This window comes from Manis javanica, chromosome X, assembly GCF_040802235.1.
Source record: "Manis javanica isolate MJ-LG chromosome X, MJ_LKY, whole genome shotgun sequence".
Taxonomy (NCBI): Eukaryota; Metazoa; Chordata; class Mammalia; order Pholidota; family Manidae; genus Manis; species Manis javanica.
In genome coordinates, this window is record NC_133174.1 from 125,556,883 (window position 1) to 125,577,528 (window position 20,646).

At 40.0% G+C, this 20,646-nt stretch overlaps 1 protein-coding gene across 8 annotated transcripts in view; it reads left to right on the top strand.

Moving 5' to 3' along the window:
• The window catches only part of LOC108401314 (integrator complex subunit 6-like), a 57,637-nt gene extending 41,950 nt beyond the window's left edge, over positions 1-15,687 (top strand). For 4 of the 8 annotated variants that reach the window (XM_037016907.2, XM_037016905.2, XM_037016906.2 and 1 more), the window contains 9 exons: positions 3,627-3,721; positions 4,698-4,808; positions 7,032-7,250; positions 8,157-8,280; positions 9,325-9,467; positions 10,268-10,502; positions 12,993-13,367; positions 14,218-14,311; positions 14,702-15,687. In XM_037016907.2, the coding sequence (XP_036872802.2) occupies positions 3,627-3,721; positions 4,698-4,808; positions 7,032-7,250; positions 8,157-8,280; positions 9,325-9,467; positions 10,268-10,502; positions 12,993-13,367; positions 14,218-14,311; positions 14,702-14,810 (1,505 nt within the window). In that variant the 3' untranslated portion in view covers positions 14,811-15,687. Of the gene's footprint in view, positions 1-3,626; positions 3,722-4,697; positions 4,809-7,031; positions 7,251-8,156; positions 8,281-9,324; positions 9,468-10,267; positions 10,503-12,992; positions 13,368-14,217; positions 14,312-14,701 lie in introns of those variants that run through there. The other 4 variants (XM_037016909.2, XM_037016908.2, XM_037016911.2 and 1 more) reach the window with 4 other exon arrangements.
• Positions 15,688-20,646: the final 4,959 nt, after the last annotated feature.

The following is a 20,646-nucleotide window of genomic DNA, read 5'->3' on the forward strand; positions in this document are numbered from 1 at the left end:
CTGCCAGGAGAATCACCATCCCTTTGGCAAACATCCCAAACCAGAAACCCCAGAGGCATCTTTGATTCCTCCCTCTTTCCATTTGAGTGCCACCCCATCCTTGACTCAGTTCCCATTTTGCCTTTCGGCTTCAAATATCCATTTCCAGACTTTTCTATAACCTGTGTCTTCCAAGGAACATAGGGTTTTTTGCAGACTTGCACCCCTGAATCCCAAACTTGGGTTTCATGTCAAGGTGCTGAAATAGACACTCTCAACATTTCTCCCATCACTTCACTTTCTGGCTTGTGTAGCCTCCATAGTTACTAAGAGTATGGACTGTAGGGCATAGCCACCCTCGTATGAATTGTGGCTCTGCTGTGTGCTAGTTTTGTGACCTTGGATAAGATACTTAACCTCTCTGTGCCTCAGTTATGTCATATTTGAAGTGGAGATAATGATAGTACCTACCTCCAAGGGATTTATTTGGGATTAAATGAATTAACACAGTTAAATTGCATAAAACTCATCTGGCAAATAGTAACTGTTCAATAATGCCATTAGTAGTAGTATTAGTATTGTCATTATTAATACTATGTTATCTTAGTAGCTCTTGAAGGCCTTGCTATTTCATATTAGAGATATAACATAAAGATAAAGGATAGTTTTGCAGTTTTGGTGGGCAAGGCATTTAGCAAAAAGGAAAGTTAAGTCACACACACTTCATAACACCCAGGAACATTACTATATTACTAAATAGTACAATAACTGTCCATAAAGTGACCCCTGTTTACCCTTTACCAATTCAAGATTTCCACCAAAAGTAGTTAGCAAAGGTTTAATTATTTAAGCACTAAAACATACCTGGGATAGATAAGTGAGGCTTCATTGAATCAATGAGCTACCATAAGAATCATGTCAGTAAGAAGGTTACCAGATTATCACAGTTGGCAAGATTCTCTCTCAATTAGGAAATTCATTTTTCTGTTGAGGGCCAATAACTACAGAAATAAAGGAATTTGTAGCTACATTTTTAAAAAATTTTCTTAAATATACCGCATTCAATTTACCTGTTTTTTTTTAAATTAAGAACTGGGAATTCGGGTAAAAGATAAAATTCAGCTCCATATTAAGACCAGTTACGATCAGGAGGTGGAAAAGAGTAAAAGAAAAGGGTTAATTCGATGTGTATTGATCACTACATATTCAGTGCTTCACAGCTTACATGTTTTTTCATTTTATACAAAGTTATAGCTACACAATCTAGTTCCTTTGAACAGCCCAGTGTGGTAAGGTGATTATCATTAAACCCATTTTATAGATGAAATGGAGGCACAGAAAGGTGAAGTGATTTCTCAAAGCCCACTCAGCTAAGTATGTGACTGAGCTTGGACTCAAACCCACGTCTTCCTCCTCTTTGAAGCAGGAAATGGGGAGAAAGGAACTGGAAGAGAAAATAGTAGTTTTTGGTTCGTTGGCAGTATCATTTTACTTTTGTTCTACATTCTCATCTCCTCATCTTTCCAATGTTCATTAGCTAATTGTTTATGACATCTTTACTGTACCATCCCAGAGACTCCATGTGAGTGGAAATCTAATACCATGTTAATCATTTTGTGAGCTTCAGAGATAGAGATTAAAGCAGTGTTACCCTGTTAGCTCTCTACCCTTACTCTAGACTGTGGACAATTTTCTTTCTTCCTTCCACCCCCATTAAAAAAAAATCCGACAAGAAATAATTAGACTAAATTGGTTCCTGGGTAGAATCGTTGCAACTGCACTGTTAGAAATATTAAGACTATTATCAACTCTCATTATCTAATCTATTTATATCTAAATGTCTCTCCAGTCTTGTGGCATTTAAATTTGTCAGTTTCCAAAATCTGCCTAATTCCCAACAGACTCCACATAAAGACACAGTATAACAGGATATTTCCACGGTTTCTCATTCCTTTCTGTCAAGGTATGAATGGTCTTTAAAGGGTCTGCATGCTACAATGAGCCAGAAATCTCTTCAGATCTTTTTTTCTTTGTTCTTTCTAACCTGTACCAGAAGAACAAAAGACCCACATTTTGTGACTTTGTAAATTCATTTAAATTAGTTTCAACAGGAGTGAATAATTTATTGTAGGGGTAAAAGGAAGACAATATGAAGTTGCTTTTCTTAATTAAAGTAATTCAGAATTTCAAAGAATATCCCTATTTGTAGAGAAGGTATACACATGGCATAGGGATGGTTTTGTCCCTAGAAATAAGCATTTATCTTTTGGATATGAGCCAATAAAACCTGAAGAAACAAAATAGAGAATGAATTTATAATATCTTGGGTATTTAGAGTAAGTATGGCAGGTTCATGTTGCCGTCTGGGGATATCAACTTTGATTTATTATATTTAATTCATTTTTACCCTTAGAAGGAAATAATGAAGATGCTTTGGAAATTTCCATGTACTGTATATCATGTATTTAGATCATAAAATAATTAAATTTAAGTGTGAAAAGGTAGGGGATATCTGTTTAAGGAAAATGTCTTTAGTCGTATTAATGCACAGGTCATTCAAGAGACATGTTTAGTTGTACAGAATTTTAAAGTTCAACCTAACATCTCTACTTGCTTTTATTACTAGTACCATCACCCAATTGTTACCTAATATTTGAGAGACCCAGAGTTTAGCTCAAAATGCTTGACCACTGAAATCAAAGAAATGAAGAAGGGGGGAAATATGGCTGAATAAGAAGAATCCAAAACATAATTTGGAGCTTGCCACCATTGCCTGGAATTGAAAGGCTTAGCTTTTTATCTCACACACTTTGTAAAGTCTCTTACCTCGACCTTTCAGCAAAAAGCATAGCACCCTCTGTTTACTTATTATTGGGGTATAATTGACATACTATGTATTAGTTTCAGGTGTACAACATAATGATTCAATATCTGTACACACTGCAAACTGATCACCACAATAAGTCTACTTAACATCTATCACCACACAGTTACAATTTTGTGTGTGTATGATGAGAACTTTTAAGATCTATTCTGTTAAGCAACTTTCAAATATGCAACCCAGTATTACTAACTATAGGCACCATGCTGTACATTACATCCCCAGGACTTATTTATTTTATAACTGGAAGTTTGTGCCATTTGACCCCCTTCAGCCATTTCGCCCACCCCCACCTCTGGCAGCCACCAGTCTGTTCCCTGTATCTGTGAATTGGGTTTTTTGTTCTCTCTTGTTGTTGTTTTGACACTCTTTATTTAAATAAAAGAGATACTACATCAGTGACCATGGATACCCACTCAGGGGAAAATTACTACAGTAGAGTTATCAATATGTAATAGGTCAGAAAAATATTGCACGTGGGTCAGAGTCAGTGTTAATATTCTATGTTATGTAGCTTCACAGACAGAAGAGGAATATGTAAGAGGAATATGTAACTTGAGAATTTATTTCATTTTCTAGAAAACTACTATATACAGTTTTGGTAGACAGTACCAAAAAAGACAGTCAAATAAATGCCAATGAAAGGTTTCATCTAATGTAATTAAAACTTGAGATTTCTAAGAAATTATATAATATGGGTTGCTTGGTTTAGATCTTGGAATTTGGGACTGGAATAATGTAGTATTTTTTTGTTTTTTTCTTATAGATGACTTGTTTAAAGTTCACAAGCTTAAGCCAAATCTGAAGTGGCGACAGGCTTTTGACAGCTACTTAAAAACTCTGCCTCCATACTACTTATTAGTATGTATTTATGTGTATATATGTATGAACTATATCATGATGATTCTTGTCACCAGAAATGTCAGTGAATGAAAAGCTTTACCCTTGAAATAAGATAGATTTTAAAAATAAGTATTTGTGTTGCCATTGTCTTCTCAAATTATGTGTAAGAGCTTGGAGATGTCGTGGTGGCACAAAAGAGAACTGTTCATTTTATTTCCTTTAACTGCCATGGTTATTTTTATAAGACACATCTAGGATGTTTCTCTTACTAAAACTAACCTTACCAAATTGTAATTTTGGAATTTAAGAAAAATAGGTCTGGATTTATGTATTATATCAACTTCCCTTTTTAACTCTAGAAATTGTCGATATGGGGTTTCCCTCTGAAAAAAATTCCCGAAGACAATATATTTACTTATCACCAATAAGTGTGTCCTAGACACAGCACAAAGTAGGGGTGCTGACTGGGAGGGAGATCCAAAAAGAATCAAAACTACGTGGCCTCATTTGGGTTTTTACAATTGGAGAAAAACATTCATGACCTTTTTGAACTAGTCATATAATCTAAATCATGATTATCGAAGTCATTTCAGAGGTGGAAGTGGTAAACCTTACACCACGTTTCTAGAGGTGAAAAGGCAGAATCCTAAATGGCACCGTTTGTTGGTTAGCCTTTACCATGGCAGGAATGGGGCGCACAGGAAGTGCAATGGGAAATGACTTTATGACTTGGGAATTAAGACTGAAAGCAATTTACCTGTGTGAATTTGCTGTTACTTGCTCTCCTTATCCCACTCTCTTCTGATTTTGTTACTTTCTGCTCCTTACTTCTCTGCTATTTTCATTGCCACTTTTTAATGTTCCATGTTTGGTTTTATGTGCAGCACCTTGACTTCTAAGAAATGAATCATGTCCCTTTGCCCCTTATAACTGAACTTTTGAGTATTTTAAGATTTATTCTATTCTTACTGTTGTGTATTTTGTTTCCTTATAGCCATTAAAGAAAGCACTAAGGATGATGGGAGCTCCAAATCTGATATCAGATAATTTAGATTGTGGACTTAGTTACAGTGTTATCTCTTACCTTAAAAAACTCAGCCAACAGGTAGTATTGGTAAAAACAAACAAACAAAAACCCTTTGCCCTCAGAAGTGCATTTCCTTATTCTTTAGTGTAATTGTAACTTTTCAAATTAAATGTGTATATATTTCTACACTTTATGGACTAGTAATAATGTGATTCTCTATGGCTTCTAGCTTCACCATCAAACTGCAGTTAAGGGTCTGTCAGTATCATTTGATGCTGTGCCGTTTCTCCTTTTGCTTGCCAGTTTGTCCTACCCACAAGCTGGTTGATATTTTGTGGCCTAAGAGGGGCAGAGGCTTAATAGAATTATCTCCTGGGTCACATTTTGTCTTTCCTCGACTTAGTTTCTCCTCAAATCACATCGGGCTAGAGCATCTCCCCTTTTTAAGTCAGCACAATGAGGCACTGTATGATTAAATGACTTGCCTGAAATTAATTTTTAGGCCATAAATATCCATATGCCTTTTTCTTGGAGAGGGGGAGATGACACCAGTGCTCAAACTGGAGGGTGATAGGCCCCTAGGGGACCTGGAGAGTGGGGTTCAGCCTCCTCTCTTCTTACCCTCCATCTGTCCCTTTATACCCCCACCTCATTCACCATTATCACCTTGTCCCTTGCCTGCCCCTCTCTATTAGTACCTCATCCTCCACTCACCCCTACTTATCATACTTCTCACCTCTACCTAGCCCATTCTTGCAGGATGGAAATGTTTGAGAACTACTGAGTTAGAGCTTTACTGCCATACCAATATGTTACATTACATGACAAATTAATGCAGCTCTTTTACCTTCTTCTTATGCACAAATGTATTCCCAGGTAGGGAACAGTAGTAGCATTTGCAGTGGCTCTAATGCTTCAAGCTGGATATGTTTGGAAGTTGGGCCTTTAGAAAATAAAGAGTAATAAACAAAAGAGTGTCAGATTTCACTAAAGAACCAAAATGACCCCACAGTACAGGATGCTGACACACCTTGCTAGGCAAACCTTAAGTATGCTCTGGAGTTTACCAGCTCCTACCAGCCCAGGGTGCTCATAAATGCAAAGAAAGTAAAGGCAAACCCAGAATTCTGACCTACCAAGTGTGACCTGAACCACCTTTCCTCTCTGCTAATAGATTTTTGTTGTTAATGTTCTGTTTTGGTTATTGATTTATTTATTGACCTATTGATTTACATTTTTTTATTTGATGTTTATCTTAGGCCTTTAAGGCTGTGTCAGCAGGGTATGGCCACAAGGAAGAATAGTGAACAGAGCTGACACTCACAGAAGCTCTGAGATCTTCTGGGACACATTGATGTACAGTTTTATAGATGAACTCTCAGGACCACTAATGGAAACAGACTCATTTGCTCTTATCCCTTATTTCATGACTTCATTTTTTTAAGATGATAAACTTACATAATTCCAATAATTAGGGAAAATTAATGAGTATCTCTGACCAGACTACAAGAAATTCAAAATTATTTTGGGCTTACTGGACATTGGTGGAATTCTCTTTTTAGAGAAAAAGAAAAGATCTTTACTAATTTATAATAGCTCTAATTACTAATTTAATACCTCTATGTCACCAGTGTTCCTTGAACCATCTCAGATGTATGTAGATCACAAAATATGCCCATTGTATTGCTACAGGGCAGACTCAAGCAATATTTATCAGTATGGTATGAAAGTGTCTATTAAGAGGATTTTTTTGTTGTAAGTTAATAAGAAACTTATGGAGTACACATTACAAATTATTTACTTGGTAATATTTGTTCAATTAAGCATGACTTGTTTGGAGTGGTCTGCTATTAGAAATAAACAGTTTGAGTTTTTCAGCTATAATGCCAATCTATGTAATCTGAATTTTAGCACCAGTTTACATTTATAAATATAGTCTTAAACCTTTATGTCCAAAGTGAACATGCTGGCTTAGACTAGATTTTACAGTAACAGAACGTGATTTTAAATGTCTACAAATGCAGTTCTTACCCATGGTTTCCATTCTCTCCATGATTCAATCATAGTTTTGACACTAGACAAGAGAAAAAAAATGTATTAAGTTATTTATCTTTCTAGGCCCCTCCCTCTGTTTGCTGTGGTAGTGCAGAGAAGCACAGGAAAATGTTTAATTACCTGTTTTTCTGTGATTTGCAATTGAAAATTGTTCTGTGGGGCTCTTAAAGTATTATCTTTCTTAAGTAGTAAGAAAACAATGATAAAATAGATCTTTTCATAACATACTATATACTTTCCTTTTAGACCAAACTAGAGTCCGAACGAATACTAGCATCAGTGGGGAAGAAACCTCCCCAGGAAATTGGAATCAAAGTGAAAAATCATTTAGGAGGTGGTGTGTCTTTGACTCACAATAAAACTTTCAGAAAACTATTGAAAGAAATCATAGGGGAAACTGCTCCGAGACTGACAGAATTCAATTCCAAAGAGTTTGCTGGTTTCCAAGTAGGGCTCTTAAACAAGGTAAGTTGTGACGTGAATAGCTTGTGATTTGTTTGAACTGATACTTTATGTCTTTCATATTGCTTTAGTTTTGAAATAATCACAATCTTGTTTTGGACTTCATAGTCTTTAATGTATCAGTTTAGTAATTGTTCTGCCAGCGAAAATGGATTGGTCCAGAAGACAATACGGAACTAAATGTATAGGATGTGTTTGGGGAGGTGGGTAATGTCTGCGAAAGAGAAAGGGGAGAGCAGGCGGGGAGAGCCTCCAGGCCACACAGCTGATGGAGCACCTGTGAGCAGACAGGGAATGCGGGGAGGAGTGGGTCTGACAAGCCTCAGGCAGCGGCACTGCTGGGAGCAAGTCTTGCCCAGCCCCACAGGGACCTCTGGCGCCAAGATTTCCCATAGAGGAGGTCCTTGGTGGGCAGAATGGGCCAGGCCCCAATGCCCCCATGTTCCTGAGGCGCTGTCCCGGGGTGGCGTGGGAAGAGCCCGGCCAGGGCTCCGACCCTGCGGCAGACCCTGAGGCACCGCAGCTGGAGGCGCCCGGCTAGCTGTGCTCCTTGAAGATCAGCCATTGCTTCCTGGAGGGAGATCCCAGCAGCTCACCTCCACGGCTGCCAGACGAATGCATCTAGATTTTGTGCGGTGATCCCATGAGGCCACCGTGGGAACACCTCTCAGGATTTGGTGTTTTAAATGACATACTTGGAAAAAGATATTCCCGTGGCTTTAATGCTCTGTGGGTGTGTTAGCGTTGAGAGCAAAGCCTGTGAGGGCAAATTTTCCTCTGGGAAAATGCTACTGTGTTAGTTGTATTGAATGTAGACCTCTTCATGAAGATTTTAAAAGGGTTAAATATCAATCTAGAAATGAAAAGGTCAGAAGTAACCGAAATTAAAATTTGTTTCATTTCAAATAGGACTTGAAACCTCAGACTTATAGGAATGCTTATGATATTCCACGTAGAGGTCTTTTAGACCAGTTAACCAGAATGAGATCCAATCTGCTGAAAACACACAAGTTTATTGTCGGACAAGATGAAGGTAAATGAGCAAAGAAGTACTTTTGTTGAGTAGGAAAATGCCAGGCCTAACTTATGCAAAGGTGCTTATTGCATAATAAGTAGGTTATTTTGCAATCCTCTAAAGTTTAGAATGTCTGTTTTTACTAATCCCTGTATCTACCCAGGCACAAGCTTATTGTTCTTAGATACGGAGAAGTGTGCATTAATCAATGCATGTGTTACACACCCATGCTTTAGCTCTTGTGAGCCTTAAAACAGCCCCATAAGATAGTAGCCCAGCCCCATGAGATAATGTTTTTATGCCCATTTTATGGATGTGGGAAGAAAGAGTGAGCATTTTAGTAGTTTTTCCACATTTAATGAGTTGGAAAATGGCAAGACCTGGTTCTGTGAGATTTTGGGAATTGTACACCCCAATACTGTACCATTTAGTCTACTGTGGTGAATTCAATCCAGATTTCCTCATTTATGTGACAAGAATGAACCTGATAGTATCCAGGATAATTGTTGATAGTGTACAATTCCCTTTTGCTCCATTTTGTTCCTTTAAAACAGAGTCATTTTCCATCAAAATGAGCAAATGTTAGCCTGGCCAGCCTCTTTAAAATGATAAACCAAGTTTTGTGGGGAGTGGGTACTTCTTTAGGCAGACAGCCTGTAAATTTGTCAAACTCTCCAAGAGGGTAAGGCCTGCTCATCAAGGTTCTGTGGATGAAAAGAGAAAACCATGGAGCTTAGGATCTTCAAAACACAAACAAATAGGGTGCTTCGAGTTGAGATGGTGGTGTAAGGGATGTCAGCCCATTCTCAAACCTAGTTTGAAGGGTAAGGGAATTGTTCTTGGCCTAGTGATTTGAGTTTGTAGGCAGTAGTGATGGTAGACTGAGCAGTAAGTGGGGTGAAAAGAGATGATTTTAGATTCTAGAACTCAAGATTTTGGACTATCAGATGCCAAGGTACACATTGCTTGAAACGGAGTATGACCATGTCCTCTCAAAAGGACCATACACTTGTATGTATGTATGTATGTATAGCATCTGTTTCTTTTCTGGTGATTTTTCAGATTCCCTTCATAGTGTCCCAGTTGCACAAATGGGTAACTATCAGGAATATCTAAAGACACTGGCTTCTCCACTTCGAGAGATTGATCCAGATCAACCAAAAAGACTGCATACTTTTGGCAATCCATTTAAACAAGATAAGAAGGTAGGATACCTATTTCTATGTCTGCCTAAATTGTGAAGTGTTGCTGTAATTTCTTTCTTCTGGGCAAGATGAATATAAATCAGAGGTCCTTCTGTTAGTTTAAAAAATAAAATATGACTCCAGGGCTCTTTGTGAATGGAAACTGGAAGCCTCTTGATGCCAGAGTGTGTGGCTTGAAGAAAATAATAGCTGACATCGGTTGAAAATAATAGCTAACATTGATAGAGAATACTAGTAGGAGCTGTTGTTTTAAATGATCATATTAAATGCTCACAACCATTCTGCCGATGAGTATTACTACCTGCCCTGTTACGAGAAGAAATCAAGGCTCACAGTGGTCAAATGGCTTACCCTGAGTGACACAGCTGATAAGAGCCAGGATTGAACTCACATCATTCCAGCTCTAGATTCTGTGCTTATTCCCACCTCTGCACACTAATTCCTTTCATACTTATCACCATTTATTTCCTCTGTTTCTATTATTGGTGTGAAGTGGAGTGCCTTTCAGTTCTAGTTTTGTCACAGAAGAGATCATTGTACAGTCTGCACCTTACTATTAATGGTATTACTCCTCCATGAGTGCAGATAACAATCCCCATTTGTCTTCATGTTTAAATGGTCAAGTCAGTGTATCTCTCACATATATGCACACAGACAAACAGACCCCTCACATTTAGATCTCTAGTCAGATAATTCCATGATTAAACCCTATGTTGGTGATGTAATGCATGATTGTATATGCAGGTGAAGAGTGCTTGCAGTGTTGGTTTTAACGCAATGTGTTCTTTGGTGTTTTCTAGGGAATGATGATTGATGAAGCAGATGAGTTTGTAGCAGGGCCACAAAACAAAGTGAAACGTCCTGGAGAAGCCAACAGTCCTCTGTCATCTAAAAGGAGGCGGAGTATGTCCCTGCTGTTGAGGAAACCACAAACACCACCTACTGTAACTAACCATGTGGGCGGAAAGGGACCACCCTCAGCCTCGTGGTTCCCATCTTATCCAAACCTCATAAAACCCACCCTTGTACACACAGGTATAGAGTAGTGGTTGTGATTTCCTTCTGGCTCCTAGAGGACTAAGACACTAAACAGTTTGATTTTCCTTTGTGTTCATGTCTTTTGTATTCAAGTTTTTTGTTTATTAAGTAAACCAGTATTAAGTCATCAATGTAGTAGGTACAAAGGGCCCTGTGAGGAGCAGGACACTGTTCTGAGATCTCAATCTATATGAGGGGGAAAGATCCATAGTTACATAGTAGTTAACATGAGATGGAGAAATGGAGAGAGCTGAACATGTCTGCTTTGCCACGGCAAGACATAATGGTTGGGCGACCATGTGGAGTCCTGCACGAATCAGAATGAGAGAGCAGGTGCCGAGGCAGTAGGGGTAGGTAGTCTCAGTAAGAGGATGGGTCTACATCTGGTCTCTCTGTCCTCACTTCTCTGCTGTCTCTACTCCAGAGCAGTCTTGCTGCCTCCTCTGCTCCACTGAAGTGGGTCTTTCCAAGGTCCCAGTATCTGTGAATGTTGCCATTACTTCCTTAGGTATTCGTCCCTCCTCCATGGATACTTCTCTGGGTTCCCAGACACCACAAACTCCTGGTTTTCTGTTCCCCATAGTAGTGATTTCTTTTCATCCTGTTTTTCTGATTTCTCCTGTTCTTTCCCACCTCTAAATAGTGTAGAAACCCTCTCCTTGACTGCACTCTCTCTCTAGGCGGTCTCATGTAGTCTTGGGGCTCTAAGTAAAATATATATTTCATCAACTCAGATATTTGTACTTCTAGACCACAACTTGCTCCAAACTCCAGACACAAACTGTGGACAGGGTTCCTCCACTTAGGTGTTGAAGAGCCATATAAAACTCAAAGGCTTCATGCGTTTCTAATGAGCTCCTCTTCTCCACCACAGCCCTACTTGCAGCCTTCCAGGCGTAGTGACTGATGCCTTCCAGCTTTGTGCTGGGAAAGCTCTAACAGCCCCTGTCCTTGGGCGTGGGGGTTGGGAGAGCAAAGAAGCCCTAGACTGTAGTATTCGCAGATTTTCACAGTGTAAATAATGCCAACATTATTGATGTCAAGCTATCAATGTGAGCTCACTGAACCAGACCAGGAAGACATGGGCATACTCCACTCCCATGAACACTTGTGCCCCAAGACCGGCACCCTTCAGGCAGTATTATTTACCCAGTGATCCAGCTGAAAAACTTTAGAGCCACCATAATTTCCCTTTCATTCTCACTTCCATCCCTTACCAGGTCCAGCCACTCCATATTCAGTATAATTGCTGCATCCCACCATTTCTCTCCATTCATCTGATCTATGCTGTCATCATCTGTCAGCAAGCTAATACAACAGCTTAGGTGATATCTGTGCTTCCCTTTCTTGCTCCTCTCTAACCCTTTTCTGCCCTGCAGCCCTCATGATCATGTCCACATGGAAACTGGACCATGACAGGTCCATCCCGATAAGCCATCACCAACTTGCCTGTGGGCCCAGAACCGAAAGGGAACTGCTGACTGTGGTCTCCAAGCTGTGCCTGAGCTGGCCCTGCCGTCCTCTCCTAACACGAGTCCTGTCTGTCTCCACTTGCTCTCTCTGCCTCTCGGCTGTGCTCTCTGCCTGCTGTCCCTGCCCCGGGGCCTTGCGCTTGCCCTCAGGGTGGCCTGGAACTCACCCTCCTCAGCCGGCATGTTCTCCTGCTCCGGGCTCTGCCCGAAGCCCTCCTCCTCAGAAGGCCCACCCGACCCCCAGTCCATTCGGGCCGCCCTCCTGCTCCCTGTTCCATCCCTGCTTACCCTTCCCTGACACAAACTCAGACCGTGATTACGTCATGTGCTCGGTGTGCACTCACTGTGTGACGGCCCCAGGAGAATGTACGGGCCGTAAGGGTAGGGGCACCTTCTGACTGTCCTGTTCACACACCCCTCCCCACCCCCAGTGCCCTGGCGCAGTGCCTGGCTCAGAGGAGGCGGAGTCAATGAAGTGGAGAAGTCAGGCTTGGGCTGCCCAGAAATTCACCTCTCTAAAGCAGAAAGGACGGGTGAGGGTTTTGGTGATGAGATACATATAAAGCCTTCAGACCCAAAGGCCACCTCTGTGTTCTCAGAACTTTGGAGGTAGAGAGGAGGGAGGTTGAGGGGGGCCCATGCAGTCTGGTATCAAGGTTCAGTAAAGCATGGCATTTTATAGGTAAATTACAGGAATCATGACATCGATTGAGGCTTGCTGCTTTTCATCCTGTAAAGCACAAGCTGCCACTAAGCCGTGAGTGCCAGGGATCTGAGAAGGTTTATTAGTTGTACTGTCTCATTAGGTTCCATATGTATTCATGTACTGTGAAGAGAAGAAAATGGTTTTGGTTATTATTTTCCTGAGCTCAATCTGAGGACTCTCAGACTCCATCCGTACGCCCTCTTGCTTTGTAAAACATAAATCTCCTCAAACCTGAGAGCACCATGATTTACCTGTGGGATTGATATAACGCCCCAACCTCAGAGCTCAGCTTCTTCATTTCATTTCCAGATGTTCCTGTCACTCATGATGTCCATGAGAAGAAGGTAGAAAATGGTCAAAATGCCCCTGATGGCTTCTTGTCAAAGCCTGCTTCACCTGAGCTTACAAATGTGGCAGGGGATGGTATTCCACCGAACCAGCTGGCTCCTCTGTCTGACGACTTCACCAGTTTAAGGAAAGATGGCTTGATTCACAAACCTGGCAGCAGTGCAGTTACGGGAGGTTCCAAAGACTGCAGTGTCTCTGGGGGTGATCGGAAAGTCTCGGTGGCAGCTACTTCAGGAACTGTACCAGACACATGGCAGATAACTCCTGCTATGGCACAAGGGATCAATGCTGATATAAAGCATCAGTTAATGAAAGAAGTTCGAAAATTTGGACGAAGTAAGTAGTGAAAGAACATCTATCAAAGTATAAGGGGAGGGCTCCTCATTCTATGATTCAGAATACAGTCACACAATCCCATGAGGTACACTTTGGGAAGTATTGAGTTTTCACACAATTTAAAGTGATTCCTCTTGCTTTCTTTAACTAAAAAGACCCAATACGCCTCTGTCTTTTTTGCCCTTACTTAGTGTAATAATTTCCTTTGGCTGCTGTCTCAAGTTACTATAAACTTATTCGGTGTGAAGCTGTATTATCTTACAGTTGTGGAAAACCGAATTCTGAAATCATTCTTGCTGGGCCAAAATGAAGGTAGTGGCAAGTCAGTGTTCCTTCTGGAGCCCCTAGGGAGAATCTGTTTCCCTGCCTTTTCCAGCTTCTACAGGCTGCCTGCGTTCCTTAGCTCAAGGACCCTTCCTCCGCTCTCAAGCCGGCAACATTAGCACCTTCTCTCCTCTCTAACCTCTGCTCCCGTCCTTACATCGTTTCTCTCTACCTTTGCTGCCTCCCCTATATGGATATTTGTGATTACATTGAACCTACCTGCATAAACCTGGATAATCTCCCCATCTCAAGATCCATAACATAATTACATCTGCAAAATAAAGTCCCTTTTGCCATATAAGGTAAAACATATTCACAGATTCCAGGGATCAGGACGTGGATGACTTTGGGCCGTTTTCAGCCTACCACATTTGTATGCAGATATTCTGATATGAGGGTTTACAATAAAAGCTACAGTTAACTTTCCACCTGTGAAGAATGATTGCTGAGGATGTATAAAGACTGAATTTTATTTCCCATTCGTATTTTTTTTAATACTGAAGGTTTTTCTTTTTAATATCTTCAGAATATGAAAGAATTTTCATTTTGCTTGAAGGAGTACAAGGACCTCTTGCGGTCAAGAAACAGTTTGTGGAATTTACCATCAAGGAAGCTGCAAGGTGGGTGTAAAGAGGAGCTCTTCATTTTTTTTGAAGCACAAGGGCCCAGTGCAGGACAGGGGGAGAAATAATAGGCTCTGCCTTGCTTTTCTCAAACCCTGGCGCTCACTCACCATTAAGGCTGTCTCCAGAGGCGCTTAGATTGATTTTAAATGAGTCCAGCTCATTCATTCAATGAGTCTTCTAGGCTCACCTCAGTCTGAGGCGGGCTTGGGTCCTCAACTGGCATGGTTAGTATTTGCTAAACCTTGTCTTTACAGAAGGATACATTTTTTATTCCCATGTAGATTATCAGTTCCACCTTGTACTCTCCACAGTGCTTTGAATGTCCTAAGTGCTTTAAGTACTTGAACAAATGTGTTGGTTCATAAAATGTCTCTTTGTTTTTAGGTTTAAAAGACGAGTCTTAATTCAATACCTTGAGAAGATACTAGAAAAAATAGATTCTCACCACTTTCTCAACAATGTTAATCACATCAGCAGTAGATCGTCATGTTAATCCAGAGAACAAGGAGGAAAAAGGACAAGACTTCTGTGCTGTAGGATGGAGCGGGATGTTGTTGAGGCTTCCTAGAACGTTTTAGTCAAGGGAAGGGCCTTCCAGAGGCTGAGAAAAAGCAGGGGGAGCTTTTTATTTTATGATTCTTTGGCAGTAAAAGCTGGCCTTGGCCCTAAGAGTTTTCTTTGAAAGTATTAATTTGTTGTTTATTTTCCCAATTGAGGAAGTTGATGTTATTAATTCAGCAGGTTAAATGCAGTAAACACTGTCACCCCTCCCTCATGTGATTAGGGTCCACTCATTTGAACTTCGTGGTTCCAGGCATTTCTAGAGTGGCTAGCGGCCCCCTGCAAGTGGAGCACCACCCAGTGCTCTTACCATGTCCTCTAGACAGAACAGGTGTTCAGAATCCATCCGGTAATCTTGTGCGTGCTGAACAAGGTTTTCAACAATTCCTAGTTGTGCCTTTTAAACCATGCAATATTCAGGACAGTTTGAATCAAAGAGTAAGAAAGCTGCTATTCAGGTAACTTATTTCTCTGTGTGAGGGGGCAGGGCGAGTCACCAAATAATCTACCTCCAACTCTCTTGTAGTTTGTCTAGAGATGTTACAAAGTACACCTGAGGCCGCCCCAACCCCTGACGTTTGTTCTTGCATATGGTGGATGACAGATAGTCTTCAGGTGGACTTGTACATTCTGTGCTTTGGAAGCACTTAAAGAAGAAAAATCATGTATGTATTTCCTTTAATGTTTATACAAAGGTTTATATGGAGCAGTATTGTTATGTTTGTATTAATTTGTGAAATTTAAATGTACAAAGAGATTTTGACTTTGCATATATAAAATAAATCATTTTATTGATTTTCACAAGTTCATTAATGCTAGAAGAATTTCTAGTTTTGTCTTTCTTGTGATTTGTTATTCCTTTCAGGAAAGGAGCACACACTATTAAATTAAGATGCTGATACAAGGATGTAAGCTTTAAAATGTCCCTCGCAGAACTGAGTGAGGTTGGTGCAAATGACAGAGTAGGGCCCTCTGGGGGCCAATCCCTCTCTAGAAACTCTGAAAACACTGGAAAAAACCTGTCAGAATCAAGTTTGCTGGAATTCTGGAAGAGTCAAAGGCTTACAGCAACCAAGTGAATGCTGAATCAGGAGAAAAGCCATTGAAACACAATAGATAGGCAGTGTTCTGTGGCATTTTAAGTTACCCTTGATCCATACCTCACCCTGATAGGCAGTGGTGTTGAAGGCAGAAGCATTCTAATTGTGGGCTCCTAGTTGTGGAGGGAAGAAGGCGGACCTTATTCCCAAGGAATTGTGTTTATCTGGTTGAGCCTGTCTGGTATGGGGATGGGGGACCTCCCTGGAAGACTGATACAAAGGGACTGATCGCTTTTGTTTAGCCAGACTCCGAAGTCTCTGAGGGTGGAGAAGTGGCTGTGTGAAGGATATTCCTGTCACAATATTGAAAGGCTGGTGAGCAAGCTGCTGCTGTATATGACAAACAATAGACATGCCAAAATCCTGGAAGGAAAAACTGGTGAGGGAGTTACTTTGGAAAATAAAGGGCTTTGAAATTCTCCCATATAACCCTAGATATCTAGAAAACCATTTGTATGCACATGACAGGGCTCAGAAAAGACCTGAGAAGACCATAAGATTTCACTTCTGGTTAATCTTTAGGCTCAGCACAATAATGGATAGAACTTGACAGAAGAACAGTAAGGAAATAGGGGACTTGAACAACACTATAACCCAATGAGATCTAATAGACATCTATAGAACACCCCACCCAGCAACAGCAGAGCACATGTTCTTCTTAAGTATTCATGTATTCTCCAGGATTGGCCATATATTAAGCCACAAAACAAGTCTCAATAAATTTTAAAAGATTGAAATTATCTCCTCCATAATGGAGTCAAACTAGAAATCACTAACAGAAGTTGGCCCCTCACCTCATACTGTATACAAAAACTAACTAAAAATGAATCAGTACCTAAACTTAAGAGCTAAAACCATAAAATTCTTTGAAGGAAATATTGGAGTAAACCTTAACGACCTGGTATTTGGCAATGGTTTCTTAAATATGACACCAAGAACATTAAGCAACAAAAGAAAAATTAAGATAATTTGACTTTATCAAAATTAAAAGCTTTTGTATACCAAAGACTCTATCAGGAGACTGAAAAGACAGTCCATAGGTTGAGAAAAAATATTTGCAAAGCATGTATCTGATAAGGATCTAGTGTCCATAATACAGAAAGAATTATTTCAACTCAACAACAAAAAGACGATCTAAGGAAAAATGGATAAATATTTTGAAAAGACGTGTTCCATAGAATGTATACAAATAACCAACAAGCATTTGAAAAGATGCTCAACATCATTAGTCATTAGGGACATGCAAACCAACACCACAATAAGGTAATACTTCACACCTGCTAGGATGGTCATACTCAAAAAGAAAAAGATAACAAGTGTTGAGGATGTAGAGAAATTGGAACCCTCATACATTGCTTGGAATGAAGTACTGATATGTGCCACAACATGGATGAACATTGAAAGCATTATGCTCAGTGAAAGAAGCCAGGCAAAACAGGACATATAATTGTATGATTCTGTTTATAGGAAATATCAAGAACTGGCAGATCCATAGAGATGGATAGTAGATAACTGTTTGTGAAGGGCTGGGGAAAGGGGGAATGGGGAATGACTCTTGATGGGATTTTCCATTGGGGATAATGAAAAAGTTCTAGAACCAGATATTTATACAACAGTTGCATAATATTGTAAATGTACTTTATGTCATCGAATTGTACATTTTGAAGTGGCAAATTTTATGTGTAATTTACAAAAACAACCAAGTGTTCCAGAGAAGTCCAGCTGCCATCTGGTATCACTTGATACCACATGGAATAGATGGATTGTCCATCTCAGCCCTGCTCAAATTCCTGACATACAAAATTATGATATATAATAATGTTTTTTAAAAAAATCACTGACTTCTGGTTTCTGGTCCTGTGTGTAAGGAGCTTGGAAGTCACCGTTCTGTCTGAACAAAAAGTGAAAGGCTAAATAGACTGAAAAACCAAGAACTCTTCTTGGATCCGTAAGAGAGAGGAGGACACAGGGTAAACTATTGCCCCCAATATTGGAAAGACATGCAAATAACAGGGATTCATGATTTACTGGAGCAAAGATTCATGACCAGAAACCACCATGAGAACCAGTGCCACAATAGGGAAACCTGAACTACAATTGACAAATTGCTGGACACTCAGTGTGGACAAGTCTGAGAGTTAAATACCCTAGCTTTGGGTAATCAAGGTGTCAGTTCTTCCCAAGTATATCTGTAGAGTCAATGCAATCCCAAATCATCAAGTGCTCTTGTAGATACCAATAAATTGATTCTAAAGAGAATCTTCCATCTGGAGAAGGAAGAAATCCAGAATAGACAACACAATATTGAAAGAAAAGAACAGTGGAGGGCGGACACTACCCAACTCTAAGACTTACTATAAATCTACAGTAATCAAGACAATGTTGCATTGACAAAAAAAAAATAGACAAATAGATCAATGAATAGAGAGCCCAGAACAAGACCCACATAAAAGAGTCAACCAATCTTTGACACAGGATTAAAGGCAATACAATGAAGCACAGATAGTCTCTTGAACAAATGGTGACAAAGCAACTGGACAGCCACATGCAAAACAATGACCCTCAGCACAGACCTTACACCTTTCACAAAAATTAACATGAAATGGATCATAGACCTAAATGTACAATGCAAAACTATAAAACTTGAAGATAAAATTGCAAGAAAATGCAGAGGACCTTGGACATGGTAATGAATGTTTAGATATGACACCAAATGCACAATCCATGAAAGAAAAATTGACAAGCTGGATCTCATTGAAATTAAAAACTTTGGTTTGTGGAAGACAATGTCAAGCGAATGGCAAGTCAAGCCATAGACTGGGAGGAAATACTGGCAGAAGACATCCATAATAAAAGACTATTCTCCAAAACAGTAAAAAAAAAAAAAAATCAACAATAAGAAAACAGCCAGATTGAAAAATGGGCCAAAGATTAAATAGACACCTCACCAAAGCTGATATACAGATAGCAAATAAGTATATGAAAAGATGCCCCACATCACATGTCTGTCATCAAGGAAATGAAAGTTAAAACGAGATACCACTACACTCCTTTTAGTATGGCCAAAATCCAAAACACTGACAACAACAAATGCTGGTGCGGATGGAGAACAACAGGAATTCTCATTCATTGCTTGTGGGAACACAAAATGGTGCAGCCACTTTGGAAGCAATTTGACAGTTTCTTACAAGATTAATATACTCTTCCATATGATCTAGCCATCACTGTTCACTCCTGGTATATACCCAAAGGAACTGAAAATTATATCCACACAAAAACCTGCACATGGATGTTTATAGCAGCTTTACTCTTGAATTACCAAAACTTGGAAGCAACCAAGATGTCCTTCAGTAAGTGAATGGGTGAATAAACTGGTACATCTAGACGATGGAATAATATTCAGTACTGAAAAGAAATGAGCTATCAAACCCTGAAAAGACAGGAAACTTAAATGCACATTATTAAGTCAAAGAAGCCAATATGAAAAGGCTACATACTATATGAGTCAAACTATATGCACTTCTGGAAAAGGCAAAACTATGGAGATGGTAAAAAGATCAGTGGTTGCAGAGATTGGAGGAATTGAGAAGAGATGGGTACATGGAGCATGGAGAATTTTTAGGGCAGTAAAAATACTCTGTGTGACATTATAATAGTGGATCCATGTCATTGTACATATATCCAAAACCATAGAAAGTAACACACCAAGACTGAATTCTGATGTAAACCATGGACGTTGGGTGGTTGTGATGTACCAATGTAGGTTCATCAACTGTAAGAAGTGTACCAGTCTGGTGGGGGATGTTGATAATGGGGGAAGGTGTTCATGGGTGGAGCAGGGAATATGTGGGAAATCTCTGTATCCTCTCAATTTAGCTGTGCACCTAAAACTGCTGTAAAAATAGGAAGTCTAAAAAAATTCACTTAATGCAATAGACTGAATGTTTGTCCCAAAATTCAAGTTGAAATCCTAACACACAATGTGATGATATTAGGAGTTGGGGCCTTTGGGAGGTGATTAGGTCATGAGGGTGAAGCCCTCATGGCTGGAATAAATGTCCTTATAAAAGAGACTGGAGAGCTCTCCCATGCTCTTTCTGCCGTATGAGCATAGCAGAAGTGAGCAGTCTGAAACAGAATAGGATTCTTATCAGAACCCAGCCATGCTGGCACCCTGATAATGGCCTTCCTTCTGCCATCCAGAACTGCACAAAATTAATTGCTGTGATTTTAAGCCACTGAGTCTATACTCTTCAATTACAGGAGCCTCGACTAAGACACTGATGGTATGTGTTTATGCTTGACCTGGAAATGTTGAACTGAACAGTAAGGAAATTATAAAAGAATGCAAGAGTTCCTGTCTACCGTATTCAGCTCAGGGAAAGCTACTGAACTCTAGAAACAGGTGGGAAGGTGAGGCTTTATAAAGTGTAGTCATCCTCCTGCCTGATCAGTCCACGAGAGATGGAGAAAAAGTAGGGGGCATGAATATTATTATAGCTGCTCTTGCTGCGGCCACAGAAAATGTAGTTGTGGAATGTGGTTGAAAAGTCTCTATAAGGGTGCTGTCACCACAACTGAGGTGGGGAGAAAAACTAACAGGTTAAAACCTGCAAATGTGATCTGGAATCCCATAAGGACAAATACACCTCCCTTTTTACTGCCTCT